A 15015-nucleotide genomic window follows, 5' to 3' on the forward strand; every position below is an offset into this window, starting at 1 on the left:
CCTGCTGCATAAGCCAGGCCCTTCCCGTCGGCCTTCTGCACAAGCTGGGCCCCCCCCACCCCTTTTAGAGAGCCCTGCGTGTGCCCATGATGAGGGGGGTACCAGTTGGCCGCATCCCGGGCTTGCCTGGCCCAGAAGGGAAAAGCCTGGGGCTGATGCTCATCTTACTCTGAGCAGGAGGAAAAGAAGAAAATACTGTGGCAACTCAACCAACAGCAAATCAGCTCTGAAATCAAGAACCATCTGCAGGCCTTCAAGGACATGCAGAAAACCTCCCAGGGGCTCCAGCGCGCCAAGTACAAGCTCCTGGCCGGGGGCCCTCCCCACGAAAAGAGTGAGTAGGTGCAAGGCTGGGAGCCGGCAGGCCAGGGGCACAGACAGGCCAGGAGGAGGAGGGCGGCCAGGGCAGGGGGCACAGCTGTGGGCGGGACGGAGGATGCTCCGAGGCTGGGCCGGCTGCGGAGTGTGGGGCAGGCGTCTTTGCTCCATACCTGCCACCCCCCGAACAAGCGACATGCTGAGAAGTACAGAGCAGCCTCTTAAGGACTGTCCCTCAGGGAAACTCGCTCAGGACAGGCCCTTTGGGGAGGGGGGCAGGTGGGACAGCGCCCACGGGGATGTGAGGAGAGCGCCTGGCCAGACGGGGAGGGGGCAGTGAAAGCGACCCTTGGGCTCTGCACTGCCAGGCCCCGCGGGTCTACACAGGTCCCCGGAGAGCCTCCAACCCAGGTCTGGCAAACACACAGCCACTGGGATAACGCTGAGGTCAGGGCCAGCAAACATCCCGTTGGACTTGGCAACCTTCTCCATCGGAGGGAGCCTTGTCCTTCAAAGGACATCCCCCACACCCCCCGCCCCGCCCCGGCCAACAGCCTTTCAAAACAGAGAGGAGAGCAAGCCACGTCCCTCTCCTGCCCCACGGTCAGCTCTCCCCGGGAACAGACGTGGACGCTCCTCTCGGGCCCCGGCCCTTAGGGCAGCCGTGGGGGGAGACCTGGGACCTGCCTACCCTCGGGAGGTGCTAACAGCTGCCCCTCCGCCCCCAGAGCTGCTGACGGTGGGCATCTCCTCGGCGCTGCATCCCCACGAGAGCCGCCTCCTGGACACCCTGCGCTCCCTGTTCCAGGCGTCCTCGGGCCCCGAGCTGGACCGTGTCGTGGTGCTGGTGTTCCTGTCGGACTCTGACCCTGAGTGGCTCAGCCAGACGGTGGCCAACATCTCTGACCTCTTCCGAAGACACATCGAGGCCCGGCAGCTGCTGGTGGTCCGGGGCCAGCTCGGCGGGCCCCCTCCCCTGGGCACCCTGAGGCCCGAGGACCGCTCCTCACCCTGCGAGGCGTTGTACTCCGCGCAGAAGGCCGACCACGCCCTCCTCATGAACTTCGCTGCCAACCTCTCTGAATACTTCCTGATGCTGGACGACCGGGTGCGCTGCATGCCCAAGTTCATTTCCAGCATCTACCGGACGCTGTCTGCTTGGAAGGAGCTGCCTTGGGTGACCCTGGAGTTCTCCAGCCTGAGCTTCGCGGGGAAGGTGTTCCGCTCCAGCGACCTCCCCCGCCTGGCCTCCTTCCTCCTCGTCTTCCCCAAGGACACACCCACACACTTGCTTCTCTCTGAGTTCCCTCTTCTCCTGGCCCAGAACACACCGATCCGCTTCGGCTCCTCAGTCTTCTACCACGTGGGCAACCATTCCGGGCCAGAGAGCGCCTGCTTCCCTGCAGACAAGGAGAAGGTCTTTGGCGAGCCCGACAACCCCACGGCCAGCGTGCGCACGGACATGGTGGTGCTGTCCTCCAACACCCCGCAGTACGCCTACACCCTGAACCAGGAGAGCTTCGCCACCCTCAGCCCCGTCCGAGGCAACCACCTGACGGTGATCCTGGAGGAGCCCCAGAAGGTCGTCCGGATCGAGGTGCTGACGGGCTCTGACAAAGAAAGCAAGTACCAGCTGCAGCAAGGGCGCGTGGAGCTGGGCTACGGGCCCCTGGAGGACCTCGGGGGCTGCACTCGATACACCCTGCTCGGTCCAGTGGTGGAAGGACGTCTGGACCAGATGGTGTCTTATGAAGAAGACTCCCAGGAGGCGCTGGGCTGCATCCGGCTGCTGGTGCTAGAGGCCCAGGAGTCCTGGCTTCTGATCAGGCAGATCAAAGTCTGGACCACGGAGTATGACGAGGAAGAGGAAGCGTAGACCTCACCGCGGGAAACCGGGAAGGGTGGGGCTTGGGGATGGAATCGGCTCGGCTGGCAAGAAATAAAGCTAGAAATTGGTCAAGGCCCGTTTGCTCTTGAGCTGGGCCACCATGTAGTTTGTCTCCTACCTGGGACACTTTTGAGAGTGACAGTGAAAGGAAGCAATAGTAAAACTACCCAGGACAGCAGACATAAACCGGGACTGCCCCAGGCAAGCTGAGGGGTGCTGTCACCCCAACTCTTGATTTTTGTAGGCTGCTTCAGAGAGGAGGTACAGTCCAATGAGGGGCACCAATGAGACAACATCCGCTGGCTTCTGGGGGTCAGAGAGAGGGAGGGAGGCACCAGGAACTGCCTTGATTCTCATCCACACACAATTATAACAGCCCAAGATCTTTCCAGAAAGCACCTGTCGCTCCACCACGGTCATGACAGCACCATGCTCATGCTGACGGTGGCTCACGTCCACACACCTGTCTTGGTCAGTTCAGGCTGTTATATTCCAGGGGTTATAAACAACAGAACTTTACTTCTCGTGTGTTGGAGGCTGGGAGTCCAAGGTCAACGTGCCGGCAGGTTCAGTGTCTGGGGAGGGCCCGCCTCCTGGTTCACAGATGCTGTCTTTCTGCTGCATCCTCACACGTGCACCAAGGGGGCAGGGGGCTCTCTGACTTCTTTTAGGAGGGCACTAATCTTATTCACAAGGAACCCTCCCTCAAGCTCTAGTCACCTCCTAAAGGCTCCACCTCCTACTGCCATCCCCTTGAGGGTTAGGATCCGAAGGGATGCGTTCTGGGGTCGGGGGGTACACATGTCCACCACAGGAAGACCCAAACCTCTAATGTGTCAAGGTTAAGACCTTTCTGGAGGAAAGTCTGCTTAGCTGGGACTCAGGAACGGACGCTTCAAGTATTCATGAATCTGCTAGAACTGTGTTTACATATGTGCATTTTTCTAAGGAGAGGGCAGTTTCCTTTCACCAGAGCATTGAAATGTCCTCTACCTGCCTCATAGAGTTATGAATAGCTGAACCAGCAGCTATTACCTTCTAGAGGAAAGAAACAATATGTAACTTAGAAATCTTTCTATTCCCATCGGAAAAATGAGGAGTCAGAATTACACATTCCTGCCTGTATCTATTCAGGAAATATTCGGGTACAGACTCAGGGTTAGTAGTAATAATAAGAACCAAACCTGAGTGACACCAACAAAGAACTTAATGCAAAAATCAATAATTAAAATTAAATGCAGCATAGGTGCCAGTTCTCTTTCATTTGATGAACGAAATTGATGAAGCCCAATAAAAACATAAATGAAAGGGTTTTGTAGGGTTTTGAGGGGGTTTTGAAATTTTTCCTGAAGTTAACTTTTTAAAAAAATAGTGTTTGGATATAACTAGTTGCCTCTCCCTGGGATATTTATTCAGCCGCTGCGTTAGAAACTAACATCACGGAAGACCATGCGTGCGCACGTGCTCAGTCACTCAGCTCTGTCCGACTCTGCGCAACGTGGGCTGCAGCCCGCCAGGCTCTTCTGTCCATGGGACTCTCCAGACAAGAATACTGGAATGGGTCGCCATTTCCTTCTCCAGGGGATCTTCCCTGACCCAGGGATCAAACCTGCATCTCCTGCATTGGCAGACAGATTCTTTACCAGTGAGCCATACATCTAAAAAAGATTAAAAAACCGCCATGTTCCTTGCAATATGTGTTGACCAGTAAAATGAACGCAAAGTCTTTAGGTGAATTTCCATTTAAAATTTTGATAAGAATTTTTTCAGCTGACAGAAACCCTTTGGCATTAGCCTGATAATTCTTCCTTACCTTGATATCTTGCTGTTGCTTTCGATCAGATGCTATGTGTATTTTGTTCAGCTTTTCTAGTTATCTGAAATAAGAAGTTTCAAATTACCTGATTGCTATTATAAAAAAAAACTTTTAAGTATGACTTGAAAAGATCTTCAAGACACAACCATTAAATGAAAATACTCAGGCTTCATTACAATATTTTCAATACAGAATTTATTAATTTATGCAAAAATATCTATACGTTTCTATTCAGTGTAATCACAAAGAAACTACCGAAGATTTTGCTACTGGCAGTTTGCCTGACTATGAACCCTTATATTAAACAGGGCTTCCCTGGTGATCCAGTGGTTAAAAATCAGGGGACACAGGTTTGATCCGTGGTCCGGGAAGACCTCACATGCCTAGGGGCTACTCAGCCCGTGCACCGCAACTCCTGGAGCCTGCGCTCCCCATCGAGAGAAGCACCGCCACGAGAAGCCCCTCAGCTAGAGGAGCTCCTGCCCACTGCAACCAGAGAAAGCCTGAACGCAGCAAGAGACCCAGCACAGCCAAAAATGAACAAGCACATAAACTTTCTAAACAAAATAAAACAACTAGATATACCATACGTAACACTTAAAAGTTGCTGTTCTGTGTATTCAGTCCAGTTCAGTCGCTCAGTCGCGTCTGACTCTTTGTGACCCCAACGGACTGCAGCACAACAGGCCTCCCTGCCCATCACCAACTCCTGGAGCTTGCTCAAACTTGTGTCCATTGAGCTGGTGATTACTGGGATGAAAACAATACATGAAATTCTCAGAGACCAAATAATTAAACAAAAATGGGACTCCAGATAGGTAAACGAGTTAAGCTGGTTTCGCCCTGAGGAAATTCAATGTCTGTGATAGTAGGTGGAGTGGGGTGCAAGCAATGAGCAAAGGACAGGATCACCCAGGATTTCAAGATATGGGAGACAATCAACTAAGCCACAACACCAAGAACTACACATTCAACACAAAAGCTAGAAACATGCATTAAAACTGACCAGGCAGCAGCTCAGCAAGCCCCAAAGAACCGAAAAGACTCTCCAAGATCTCTGGCAACACAATTAGCTTCTAACCCATCTGGTTTCTAAATTAATGACCAAAAGAAAGGTTTTTAAACCCGTATTTTTAAAATAAACACATATTTCTAAATAATTCATAAGCTAAAGAAAAATCATTATAGAAGCTAATATATTTAGAACTGAATCATAATGGAATTACTAATAGGAAAACTTGGGTCATGCAGTTAATCCTGTTCCAGAAGGAAATTTACAGTCTTAAGTGAAAATATGTGAGACTAATAAATAAAATAAACAAGACTAAAAATTTTAAAGGTAAGCATCCATCATAAGAATTTAGTAAAAATAGAAGAAACAAAAAAACAATGAAAATATAAGGAAGGATGTCTTCAATATAGCCCAAATTTAACAGCATATGAAGAAGCATCATAAAGAGAAAAGGCAAGCTACACAGTGGGAATATTGTTAACCTGTAACAGATGAAGAATATCCAGCCAGAAATATATAAAGAACTAGTAGAAATCAATGAGAAAAAGACAGGCAACCCCATGAGCTGAAAGCCTCAACAAGGAACCCTGCAAATAAGTGTTTCACAAGGAGGTCCTCTCACTTTTCCTCGAAGAACTGCAAATAAACATCAAAACGTCTGAAGTTAAGAAGTACCTCACGTTGGAAAGAATGTGGAACTAGGGTTGGTAAACTGCAGCCAACCCTTTGTTTGTGGACCAAACACAGCCCATGGACTGCTTCACCAATACAGCTGTGTCGGAGCACGGCCATAATCACTTTTCTACACACTGTTTTCTACATAATCACTTTTCTACACACTGCTGCAAAGCCAAGTTGAATAGCAGTGACGGATACTCTATAGTTCACAAAATCTAGAACATTTACTGTCTGGCCCTTTAGACAAAGTGTTTCTCAGCCTCTGATGTAGAGTAGCAAGAATTCTCGTCTCTACTAGTGGAAGGGCAAACCACCACAACTGCTTTAGAAAACTGTTTGCAGAATCCACTGCATCTAACACCGTGCACCTAACGATGGGGCAATTCCATTCCTAGGTGCACACTCAACAGAAATCCAAGTGCCTGTGCCCCAGAAGATATGGAGAACAATGTACATAGGAGCATCATTTCTAACGGCCCCAAACTGGAGGCCACCCAAATGGACATCAGTAGTAGAACAGGTATTTATTGATAAATTTGATCTAATCATACAATGGAACACTAATCAGCAATGAAAATGAACAAACTATGATCACAACAATACAGATAAATCTCACAAACACAATGCAAAACAGAAGTTAGATACAAAAGACCACATACTGTATGATCCCATTAATACAAATTCCTAAAGGACCGCAAAACCAGCAGTCACCCCCACCTCATTTGAGGCTGATAGCCAAGTCTTACCAACTATAGAAGCTTCTCCCACCAGTCACTTTGCTCAAAGGAGAAGCCCAGCAGAGTCACATAAGAGGAAAATCAATGGGAAACAGAGACAATCAGTGTCCTTCAGAGTCGCTGAAGGTATGAGGACTTTGACGGAGAAGGGAGGTCATCTCAGGAGGATGGAGTTAGGGAGCTCTCCTGAGCCTGGAGCTTCACCACCCATTGTCCAGTTTAGTGCAGGCCATTCTGAGGGGCTGGATGGCAGGCGGTGGGCGGGAATCAGGTGACATCTCATGGGGAGCCTAGAGGTCTGTGCTCATCACCTGAGCTGGTGTCCTTTGGGTCACTTGAGAGTGTCTCTCTGTGTCCAGCTCCAGACTGGAGAGCCTGGCTGCCACCCCGCCTCCCTCCACTAGAACAGGTCTCTGACTGCTTTTCTGTGGGGTCTGGAAGGGGTTGAGTATCAGTTCATCTGAGGGGTTCTGGTAATGCTGGATGAGGATCCACTATCTGTTTTTGTAAATAAAATTTCACTAGAAAGTAGTTACTTTCATTCATTTATGTATTATCTATGGCTGCTTTCATGCTACAGCAGCAAAGTAGAAGAGTTGCTACACAGACTGTATGCCACTGAAATATTTAGTGTCTGACCAAACAGAGAAAGGGTGCCAACTCAGACCCACACAGAGGAAAGACCACGTGAAGATACGGTGAGAAGGCGGGCATCTACAAGCCAAGGAACCAAGCCTCGGGAGAAATCCAGGGCAAACGCCATTCCATTTGGGAACTGCGAATTAGAGAGAATGGCCATCCTGGCCAATGTGTGCTCCAGGTTCTCAGCATCTGTGTCTGACTCCTCCTGCCCCAGGCTTCTCCTGCCAGCAGAGCTCAGCTGCAATCCCTAACTGAGCATCAGTACTGTCTGCTGAGTCACTGCAGCAGCTGACACCTGTTGAGAGCTTTGCTCTGTGACAGGCCACATGCTAAGTACATTACACGCGTCACTTAGGTCTCACATCAACCTATGAACTAGACAGACAATAGCACACATCCATCTGTAGACAGGAATCACAGAGGGGTTGAGTAAGTTGTCCAGGTTCTGATTCAGTTTAGTCTACCCCCAAAGCCAGGTTTTCAGCCCTGGAGGCAGGAGAACCCAGATCCCAGTAAGAAGCTTGTGCTCAGTCCTGTCCGACTCTTCTGTGGCCCCATGGACTGCAGTCCGCCAGGATCCTCTGTCCATGGAATTTTCCAGGCAAAAATACTGGAGTGGGTTGCCATTTCCTCCTCCGGGACATCCTCCTGGCCCAGGGATGGAACCCGCATCTCCCGCATCTCCTGCGTTAGCAGGCGATTCTTGACCACTGAGCCACCCGGAGAATCTTGACCTGGACCCAAAGTGAGCTCCTGAATGGGCCTGGTGGCCGGAGGGCCTGGCCTTGCGAGCAAAACCAGTCACGGAAGCAGACAACGAAGCTGCCCCTGTCATTCCTGAGGAGGTTCGGCCAGGCTGTGGATCCTCTGGTCGAAATTCTGCCTGTTGAGAAACCAAGGAGACTGCACGACCGTTAGTTACTGGCGGGCCCTCCAGCTTTACTCAGCCTGTCTCTCGCTGAGCGTCTGCACGCTTGAGATTTCCAGCTCTCGCGGGGCGTGCGTCTACGTGTGACAGGACTCTGCCTGTTGGAGCCGGAGCGGTCCCAGGGGCCACGGACCGAAGGCTGGGGGAGGAGGGGCTGGAGCGGCAGCTCCTCCGGGTAGGGCTCCGGGTCTGAGGGAAAGGGGTGGGGCGCCGGCGGCCCCGCCCATCCGCCCCGCCCAGACCTCTCAATATAGGCCCCGCCCCTCGGGCCCCGCCCACCAGACCCCCCCGCCCCCTCCCTTCCCGCGGCGCATTGTGGGATCAGGCGGCCGGCTGCGCGGCGCGCCCCGCGGTTCCCGTCATGGGGCTGCAGCCGGTAAGACCCTCGCTCCGTGCCCCCGAGCTGGGGGACTCCGCCCCCTCGGGGACCCGGCTCTCAGGTCCGGACCAGGGGCTGTCGCCGCCGGCCCCGCCCGGCAGGGCTTCACGTCCGCCCCGGATGCCGGTGTCCCGGGGCCGCACGCTCGGGCTGGGGGCCCCACCCAGGCTGCCCCCGGGCCTCGGCTGGCGCCTGAGCCGGAGTCCGGGCTAGCCCTCCCGGGGCTCAGGTCACCGGGGCCCGCCCCTGCCCGCGCGCTGGGCTCTTCCCCAGCGCGGCGGTCACTGCCCTCTCTGCCTGCAGAGCCCGGTCCTGCTGGCCTCCCTGGGCGTGGGGCTGCTGACACTGCTCGGCGTGGCTCTGGGCGCCTACCTAGTGCGGAGATCCCGCCGGCCGCCGGTCACGCTCCTGGACCCCAACGAGAAGTACCGGCTGCGACTGCTAGACAAGACGGTGAGCTGTGGAGTAGGCGCGGGGCCGGAGCTCTGCTCCACCGTGGCTGGGGTGCCCGGGAGCCTTGGCCACACCAGACCTGCCTGGTGAGACGCTTGTCATCTGTCCTCCAGACCGTGAACCACAACACCAAGAGGTTCCGCTTTGCCCTGCCCACGGCTCACCACGTTCTGGGGCTGCCTGTGGGTAAGAAGGGTGGCGTGGGCTCCTTTCCCTGGCATCCTGACAGGGTGGCTCCCCTCCTGGGGTCTCCTGCACCGCACTCCCGCCTTCTGGTGCCTTTGCACTCTGTCCGCTTTTCCCCACCAGGATGCAGACCCTCCAGGCTGTGAGGTGCCTTGGGCCACTCTGGGCGTGGCTTCAGTGCCCCCAGACATCTCCAGCACTCAACACTCCCCCCTCCTTTCTGCAGGATTTCAGCAGATACCGCTCCTGAGCAAACTCTGCCCTTCTCCCCATTTCCCAGACCCTCAGCTCTCCACTAAGGTCCTGGCAGTCACTGATAAGAGTTTCTGCAGAGGGCAGCTTTTGAGGCATCCAGCTGGGGCCTCAAAGGGTTGAATCCTCCCTGCCTGGTAGCTCATGGGGACCCCAGTAGGGAGCAAGATGCTTTTCTCCTCTCAGACCTCCCAGAGTGTTCTGAAAGGTAGCCCAGGTGCAGCCGGTCCACATGTAGCTCTGCACGTGGTCCCCAGGCAAACATGTCTACCTCTCTGCCCGGATCGACGGCAACCTGGTCATCAGGCCGTACACTCCCGTCACCAGCGATGAGGACCAGGGCTACGTGGATCTTGTCATCAAGGTAAGAGGGTCAGAAGAACCCCCCAGAGCCCTTATCCTCCTCCCTCTGAGCTTTGTAGAAACTTCCAAGATGTGTTGGATAGGAGGAGGCGCGTGTCCTTTGTGGATGTGAAGACAGAGCCCTGGTGTCATCCCTGCCCAGCTTCAGGAAGGTTCTGTCACCAGGGAACTCAGAAGCCGTTCTGTTTTATCAGGTCTATCTGAAGGGCGTGCACCCCAAATTTCCTGAGGGGGGGAAGATGTCTCAGTACCTGGATAGCCTGAAGATTGGGGACGTGGTGGAGTTTCGAGGGCCAAGTGGGCTGCTCACTTACGCCGGAAAAGGTAACGGCCTGCCCCCACAACTCTTGTGCCCGCGGATTTCTCTGCGGAGTGTGGCTCTGTGTGTGCGTGCACATGGGTGAGGGCCACCTGCCCCGCCTGTGAACACAGCCCCGGTGTTAGACAGAGGCGTCTTATGCAGCCCCGTGTGCCCGAGGTCAGTTCCGAACCCACATAGTTCAGCAGCCATGACAGCCATGGGGATGACTAACACAATCTCGTGCTGCTCCCGCTCTCCCTCAGAGACACCCTCAGGCCACGCTGCAGAGAGCCAGAGATGACAATGCCGTTCGCCCTTCCCAAGGGAACAGTGGGTGCGTTAGGCAGCGTGGGCACTGCTCTGTGCCACTGGGGAGGTAGATTCACACCTGGCCCCATGCCTGTCGCCCTCGCCAGGGAGTGACTCTCTGCAGGAGGTAGCTATTGACTCACTGTGGCTCATCATATGGGACAGACAGTCCTGGCCCCATTGTCTTGCAAGTGTCTTGTCAGGGCTGGCCCAACACCCACACCCTAGGATCCGATTGCACGGCAGCTGCTCAAATGGCCTGGGCCGTGTTTTCAACTCTGCATTTGTTTCCTTACTTCGCTGAATTGACTTTGTTCTTTCTCCCATCTCTCCACTTGACTTCTCAGGGAAATTTAACATCCAGCCCAACAAAAAGGCTCCACCAGAAGCACGCATGGCTAGGAACCTGGGAATGATTGCTGGAGGCACAGGTGCATGGCCCCAGGGCTGCCCCTTCCCTCCCTCCATTGTGACCGTGGCCGTGACAGCTCCAGGTGCCCCTCAGAAAGTCTGGTAATCATGGCCAAACTGGGGGGTCCCAGCAATGCCTAGAGCTCCCCGGGTGCTGCAAAACAAAATCATAATCAGGTAGAAGCCCCCCAAAAATTTATTTTTAACTGACATTATGAGAGAAAGATCAGGTGGGCTCTCCCAAGACCTCAAATTGAATGAATCTAATAAATTTTGGGTGAGAACAGAGAAGCAGCTAGAAATAGGACAGTGGAGAAGAAAGGAAACTAGCATTGGACATCTGCCTGTGTCAGACATTGTGCTATCTGTGTATCTGTGATGTAGGTATGAGCCTTCCCTTTTTAGGGAGGAGAAATCGGAAGTTTGGACAGGTTGAAGGCTTTCCACATGGCCGGAGGCAGGGCCAATGTGCAGCTCTGCCCAGTTCCAAAGCTCAGGCACTCAACCTGCAAGTCCAAGGCTCTAGGCCCCTCATCACTGAGTCAGTAGGTGCTTGCAGTCATCTGGGATATCGAGCCCTACTCTCCAGGCGACTTCAGCAGGGTCCTGGATTGGTTCTTCAGAAGGATTTCAACATGAGGGCTTCCCTTGTGGCTCAGCTGGTAAAGAATGCGCCTGCAGTGTGGGAGGCCTGGGTTCGATCCCTGGGTCGGGAAGATCCCCCGGAGAAGGGAACGGCTCCCCACTCCAGTGTTCTGGCCCGGAGAATTCCGTGGACTATAGCCCATGGAGCCGAAAAGAGTCGGACACGACTGGGCGACTTTCACTTTGACTTATTTTTGTTTTCAACAACATGAACTTATGTGAACACTGAGCACCTGACCCCAAGTCACCCAGCAGATAGGACAGGTAGTGAGTTTGGGATAAAGGGCACGTCTGTCCAGAAATGTCGGTGCTGTGAAGTCACAGGAGAAGCTCAGAGGATTAGGACAGGAAGGAAAGCAGAGTGGAGGGTGAGTGAGTAGAATTAGGCTGACTGGGTCGGGCGGCTCACAGGCAGGGATGGGAAGTGTGGCCTCGCGTCTCACCGTGGGGCATCTGTGCCTTCACAGGAATCACTCCCATGCTGCAGCTGATCCGGGCCATCCTGAAAGACCCCGAAGATCCTACCCGCTGCTTTCTGCTGTTTGCCAACCAGGTTGCTTCGCTTTTCTCAGTCCTGGGATTTCACAGTTACTGTGTGGGGATGGTGGTCACGGTGGGTAGACTGGCCCAGCCTCTGCCCAGGGCCCCGCTGCGCGTAGAGGGCCCTCCCCACAGTAAGCAGGACAGAGCGCTGAGCCAGATTCCTCCCCTGGCCCCTGAGGGAAGAGAAAGAGAAAACATTTACAGAGTGTAGAGACTTACTCCTTGAGTTTCCTGTTACACAGTCCATCTTCATTCCTTTTATTGTGTCAATAAAGGCTCCTTCGCTCTCGTTCCCCTCATCCTAATTCCCTCAAAGCCTTGCTTATACCCTTGAACTTCTGCTTTCTTTTTCTTTCCTGGTTGGAAAGTTGTTATAGCAGTGAACTTTTTATGTTTCGGAATCTGAGAAGGTTCCTAAAGACTTTGCTTCTCCTCTTCGTTTCAGACTGAAAAGGACATAATCTTACGAGAGGACTTGGAGGAGCTGCAGGCCCGACACCCCAACCGCTTTAAGCTCTGGTTCACTCTGGATCACCCCCCAGAAGGTACCGTCCCCATTGCTGGACATCCCAGATCAGGGTTCCCCCTTCCGTGGGTTCTGGTCTCAGTGAAAGCCGCTGCCGCTGCCAGCCTCCGAATGCACAGACACAGCGGTCCCCTGGACCCTTCCCTGCTTGACCGGGGGTGGCAGGGCTGGCTGTCCCGCTGACCAGTGGGTGCTGCTGCAGCTGGAGGCCTTCCCGGGAGCCGAGCGGAGCACCCTCCCCCCGCGGCCAGCACGGCTCTGGAAGGTGGTGCTCTCCTCTCCCCGTGCAGGTTGGGCCTACAGCAAGGGCTTCGTCTCCGCGGACATGATCCGGGAGCACCTGCCCGCTCCCGGGGAGGACGTGCTGCTGCTGCTCTGTGGGCCACCCCCGATGGTGCAGCTGGCCTGCCACCCCAACCTGGACAAGCTGGGCTACTCGCCAAAGATGCGCTTCACCTACTGAGCCTCCCCGCACTCCCCTGGCCCTGTGGCTGGCCTCTGCCCCCAGTCAGCACCCAAAGGCCATAAGCCCTAGATGCCCTTCCCAACAGTATCAGCCTATTTGCCTTACTCAGAGCTCAGGTCTGGATGGTCCCTGCAGGAACAACATCCCTATAGCCATGGAAAAGGGCCAAGGCCAAGTCTTCCCCTGGAAGGCCGCCAATCTCCCTGTGATGACATGCAGGTCAGGCTCCTGGAGCAGACTCTTCCATGAGTCAGAGAGAAGGAAGCCTGCACACTTGTTCCAAGACTGGCTAGTTCCTTGATGGCATCACAGTTGTCTTTGTGTCTGTGATGAAAGAACAACCCATTTAATGCGTTTCATTTAATATTTGGTGCTTGACCCATAGCAGACTCTGTATGGGGGTGGGGGTGCAGACTTACAGACCTTATTTTTTAGAGACAACAGGAAGAGAGGAAATGGTCTCCTCAGGCCTCAGAGAGGGGAATCTGAACTGTGTTTTGTGTCTGTCTAGCCCTGGGCCTCCCGAGGCTGGAGGGAGGGGGCTCCCCCCGGTCTGAGACTGCTACTGCGGCAGAAACCTCTGGCTTATGCAAATAAATGGGGCTCAGGCCCTGGGGTTCACCTAAGAGGCTGTTGTGTCTAGGGTCCTTTTTTCCAAGGCTTTTCATGCTAAGAATGTGAGGAAGAAGTGTTTCCCAGCATAGAATTTTCTTCAGGTCTTCCACTGAACCTCGGAGTGGTTGTGCCCTGGCTGAAACGTGAGCTGTCCCCAAAGTCCACACTCCTTTCAGCAGCTGTCTCAGCAAAGCCAGAAGCACAGGGTCTCCCTGGAGAATTCTCAGGAGGGTGAAGGAGAATATAAGTGAGAGGGAACCTTTTGGAGCCCAGGTACCCTCACAGTGGTCCCTGGTTTGGCCACTCCTGCTCTCCTTCCTTCTCTTGGCCCTTCACTGCATTTATCCTTCAGGGTACCTGGCACATAAGTCAAAGTATTGTCTTTCTATTTGGAAGAGAAGCCTTGGTCCTTTAAAAAGTAACCTGACATCACCAGCCCTGGCCAGACTGGTTGGTGCCTGGACGGAGCTCCCTGGGCCCATCTGTCCTGACGGGTCACCCTTTTCCTGCTCCAGCAGCCGGGCCCAGTCCACTCCCTCTTGGCATCACAGCAGGGTCCCTCCCTCTTCAGATCCTGTGTTAGTCACACTGGCACAGAACAATGCATCAGGACAGGAGGAAGGTTGGCATTGATTTTCTGCATGGAACTGTGTATGACTTCTCCTGGAGCCACAGAGAAAATGGCTGTGGGCCTCTCCAGGGTAGAGCCAGTACTGAATTGCTTCTGGTGTCCCTTCAGGCATGTCTTGATCAGCTGGCAGGTATATGTACCGGGCTCTGTGAGCGCTTGGACACCTAACCACCAAAGAGGAAAATCTTGCTTAGGATTATTGGGCTCAGAGAGTGAAGCACCCCAGCAAAGAGAATTCCCCACACAGAAGCTCATTCCTTGTCTTGCACAGGTTTTTGCCTTATCCACTCAATATGCAAACATTAAGGACTTCCATGTACCAAGCACTGAGGATTCACTGTTCTTAGACCCCAAACAACTCATAGCCTAAAGTAAGACAGTGATAAATAACTACAACACGGTGAACACTATGGAAGAGATACAAGGTACAGATGGTAAGGGTTTGGAAAAGATTCTGAGAGGAAGAGAAGAACGTTTTTTTAGTTAACAGCCATATTGCAAGCATCGTGCTAAATGTTCAGTTCAGTCTCTCAGTTGTGTCCGACTCTTTGCAACCCCATGGACTACAGCACACCAGGCCTCCCCGTCCATCACCAACTCCCAGAGTTTACTCAAACTCATGTCCATCGAGGCAGTGATGCCATCCAACTTATCTCATCCTCTGTCATCCCCTTTTCCCGCTTCAGTCTTTCCCAGCATTGGGGTCTTTTCAAATGAGTCAGTTCTTCACATCAGGTGGCCAAAGTATTAGAGTTTCAGCTTCAGCATCAGTCTTTCCAGTGAATATTCAGGACTGATTTTCTTTAGGATGGACTGGTTGGATCTTGCAATCCAAGGGACTCTCAAGAGTCTTCTCCAACACCACAGTTGAAAATCATCAATTCTTCAGTGCTCAGCTTTCTTTATAGTTCAACTC

General features: G+C 53.4%; 2 protein-coding genes across 2 annotated transcripts; both read left to right on the forward strand.

The window, feature by feature from the left end:
* Positions 1 to 1375: 1375 nt before the first annotated feature.
* On the forward strand, positions 1376 to 2194 carry LOC136169429 (alpha-1,3-mannosyl-glycoprotein 4-beta-N-acetylglucosaminyltransferase-like protein MGAT4E). The gene has a single exon (XM_065937185.1). The coding sequence runs from the start codon at positions 1376 to 1378 to the stop codon at positions 2192 to 2194; it is 819 nt and encodes a 272-aa protein (XP_065793257.1).
* Positions 2195 to 8315: 6121 nt separating this feature from the next.
* Positions 8316 to 13479, forward strand: CYB5R1 (cytochrome b5 reductase 1). The gene is made up of 9 exons (XM_065936348.1): positions 8316 to 8395; positions 8702 to 8851; positions 8965 to 9037; positions 9547 to 9653; positions 9847 to 9976; positions 10610 to 10693; positions 11786 to 11871; positions 12307 to 12406; positions 12678 to 13479. The coding sequence occupies exons 1-9, from the start codon at positions 8381 to 8383 to the stop codon at positions 12848 to 12850; spliced, it is 918 nt and encodes a 305-aa protein (XP_065792420.1). The 5' UTR covers positions 8316 to 8380; the 3' UTR covers positions 12851 to 13479.
* The last annotated feature ends 1536 nt before the right edge of the window (positions 13480 to 15015 follow it).

The sequence above is a fragment of the Muntiacus reevesi genome, chromosome 5 (genome assembly GCF_963930625.1).
Source record: "Muntiacus reevesi chromosome 5, mMunRee1.1, whole genome shotgun sequence".
Classification (NCBI taxonomy): domain Eukaryota; kingdom Metazoa; phylum Chordata; class Mammalia; order Artiodactyla; family Cervidae; genus Muntiacus; species Muntiacus reevesi.

Bases quoted from the DNA above. Each gene is read 5' to 3' on its own strand.
- LOC136169429 (XM_065937185.1), top strand. From the start codon at position 1,376: ATGAACTTCGCTGCCAACCTCTCTGAATACTTCCTGATGCTGGACGAC.
- CYB5R1 (XM_065936348.1), top strand. The intron at 9,038-9,546 runs GTAAGAAGGGTG...CGTGGTCCCCAG, and splicing joins CGTTCTGGGGCTGCCTGTGG to GCAAACATGTCTACCTCTCT. The intron at 10,694-11,785 runs GTGCATGGCCCC...GTGCCTTCACAG, and splicing joins AATGATTGCTGGAGGCACAG to GAATCACTCCCATGCTGCAG.